This window comes from Manacus vitellinus, unplaced genomic scaffold (assembly GCF_001715985.3).
Source record: "Manacus vitellinus isolate BGI_N305 unplaced genomic scaffold, ASM171598v3 scaffold_21_pilon, whole genome shotgun sequence".
In the NCBI taxonomy this organism is placed as follows: Eukaryota; Metazoa; Chordata; class Aves; order Passeriformes; family Pipridae; genus Manacus; species Manacus vitellinus.
The window spans coordinates 11,808,976-11,811,991 of NW_021939546.1; the positions used below are offsets into that span (position 1 = coordinate 11,808,976).

Here is a 3,016-nt window from a genome sequence, read left to right on the forward strand (position 1 = left end):
TAACAGTTGAAAGTAGTCCAAGTACTACAGCAAAGCCCACAGACCTTTCAAGGCTGACTTCAAGGTCAGCTGATGACAACACAGAGAGTAATGGGCAGCTGAGCCATCTGTCCTTACCAGGAATTTCCAGCATCGAAGGTATGTCCTTTCTAGGCCGACCTTTTTTTCTGAGTATTTCATATAAATGTTTAGGAGGCGATAAGTATAAGCATTCTGGGAAAAGTGAGGTCAATTTTTAAAGCTTGAGAACTATGGGTTTTAATAAAAAAGTAATTAAGAAAACCCCAACAAAATAACTGAAAGGAAAGAGTAGCATGTAAAAGGGAAGAAGCTGAGATTTAAGCAGGAGTGTGCATTATAAGTGAATTATAATTGTTTTGAGTAGGATGGGGAGAGAAGTCAAGGGCAGAGTTGGTGTGCTTGAAGGAAAAAGAAGTAGATGTGAATGTGTGTGTTCTGGGTCTTTTTTTCTTTTCTCTGTTTATTTTTTTAAGAGAACACTGCCTGATCAGATGAATGGTTTCTGGATCTTGCTGTTCAGTCTCTTCAGCTACTGAAAGGGCAACTCTTTGCATCACGAAGTGAATAGACACTTTTCCCTTTATATCATCTGCACTGTTGGTATAGCAACAGTCATTCAGAGCTTGCTTTTGAGGAGGATAACTGCATCTGTATGCACTTAGTGGTTGTAAAATGGGCTGCTAGCTGTTGCCAGAAATAGGGATTACTTTTTTTCAGATTTAGTGTAATTTAATCCAGAAATGTTCATGCTTTTTTCTCCTAAACTGTTACCAACAGCTTGTGACAACAGAGGAGGCAAACTCCACACTCAGGGATGCTGTACTTAATTACTGGGTAGTGAGACAGAGTGCTGTAAAACTGGGAAAGCAGCTTAAAGGATATTCCTGTGTACTTAAAGGAGCTACTTCTCAATCCTTGTTCTCTTTGCAGATCTTCAGAATTTGTTTGAAAAAGCACCTGAAGATGCTGATGGGAAACTCTCATACGAAGATCTTCAAAAGTTGCTTGGCTCCACAGCCCAAGAGTCACAGAGCTTTAAGAAATTTGACACAGATGGAGATGAGAAATACACACTAAAAGAACTGAGATCAGCATTAGGTGTATAGGATCTATATTTAGAAATTTGATATTGGTGGATGTTACTGTAGCTAAAGGAAGCTACAGGACATGAAAAACTATGTCTGCACTTTCCCAGTGTTTTACTGATCTTTGGAGCTAAATTACTGTACACATTGCCACCTCTTTTTTTCCACTTGCATTTATTGAAAAGAAATTTACAAGTTTATATGTCTATAGGACATAATATTGGGACTGTGTTAAAATCCACAAAATTCCCAAACTTGGAAACATTTTCCTCTCATTCTTTCCTTTCCAAAGGAGTTCTTGGTTTTAATTTAAAATGTGTACATACTAAAATAAAACTATGGTTTTATATTTCACTGAAATTTGCCTTAAATTAGAGAGCTGCACTTTATGTAGAGCAGAAGAAAATCTGTCTTGTAAAGATGGGCTGCTTCTGCTTGTAAATATTTGAGATAGAGTAAATTATGCATATTTAAGGGGAAGTTTGTGTCAGGGGCTGTGTTGGTAGTAAGTGGTTTATAATGAGAGACTGAGCCTGAAATGGGTAGTTAAGAGCTTCAGCTGAGTTTCTGGTTTTGACTAAGTAAATTGATGAATGAGTTTGGCCTCAGTCAGAGGAAAGCAGGGAGGGGTAAGTCATGCCCATCGATAGCAGGATGTATTTTTAAAGGGAAGAGCTGAAAAGTGTTTTTATATCATAAGCCTACAGGAGCAATTAACTTGCCAAGTGCTTGGGTTTTCACTTCAGCATTCTTTAAGCTTTGCTGTGCTGCATCCAGATTATATTTTGTGAGATGAGCCTGCCTATTTATTTTTTTTAATGAACATATTGAATAGCTTTATCAGATGCTTAAGAGGTAAAAGCCTACAGTTGCAGCCTGCTTAGTAGCTCCTGAAGAATTCGTGCTTCGGCAGTGCACTGCTACACTCCAGGGTGTGGAGCAGGTGGGAAGGCCCAGAGTAGATTTGTGAGCTGTTTCCTGACTATTGGGACCGTGGTCACTTCTTGGTACCTTTATTTTTTGTGTCCTTGCCAACAGAAGGATGTAAAAAGCAGGGTAGGCACGTGCAATGGCATCGTCATTCTGTACTGAGACCTGGTTTGTAAGTGAGAATTCCTTACTGTAGAGGAACTTAAAGATCTGTTTGTAGTAGTGGATCTAAACACAGAGTATATTTGTCACCTTCTGGAACATAGAAAAATGACTTTTGAAGAGGGGATTCTCACTTGCCGGCTGTATCAGAGCCAAATTGGGTGATTTTGCTCACAAATATCACTGATCTTGTTTTTTGCATGATTAGTGAAGCTGCCCACCTTGCTGAAACATCGGTTTATGTGGAAGTTGGTTTGCAATTGTTGACTTTTATATAACTTTAGACTGGATGTTTTATCAATAATTGTATTCTGGAAGTATGAATCAGCAAAGGAATGTACAAAATGGAACCCTGTTATCCATTTCCTCGGCTTCTTTCACTGTTGCTCTTCTATCCTGTTTGGGTAATGCTGATGTCACCCAATACCAAAATGCTTTTGATGTGACGTTTGAAAATGCAGTATTTAAAAGCAAAACAAAACCAACCAACCTTGGCTTTAGAGAGGGCAAGAAGCAAACACTCACTTCTTGCTGCTTCCCATGCCCTTTTATACACTACTGTGTAATTCCTTAACCAAATAATAATAAAAAAAAAAAAGCAATAAAATTTAACCATTCTGATATTTTATTTGTACATACTGTATCATAGCCATATGCCAGAGTTTGCAAAATATTTTTGGAAGTTTCATTTGTATGAAATTTAACTTACCTTAAAATTTAAGGGATTACGCTACTGCCACGTGACTCTACTAGTGTTTTGTTTTGTTGCGGTCTGCTTTACTTTCAGAAGGCTCTTCAACAGCAGTGATGTCAGCTAG

At 38.1% G+C, this 3,016-nt stretch overlaps 1 protein-coding gene across 1 annotated transcript in view; it reads left to right on the forward strand.

The window, feature by feature from the left end:
* The window catches only part of EFCAB14 (EF-hand calcium binding domain 14), a 17,394-nt gene extending 14,573 nt beyond the window's left edge, over positions 1–2,821 (forward strand). Inside the window, exons 11-12 of the mRNA XM_018072256.2 lie at positions 7–138; positions 952–2,821. Coding sequence (XP_017927745.2) covers positions 7–138; positions 952–1,127 — 308 coding nt within the window. The 3' untranslated portion in view covers positions 1,128–2,821. The remainder of the gene's footprint in view (positions 1–6; positions 139–951) is intronic.
* The last annotated feature ends 195 nt before the right edge of the window (positions 2,822–3,016 follow it).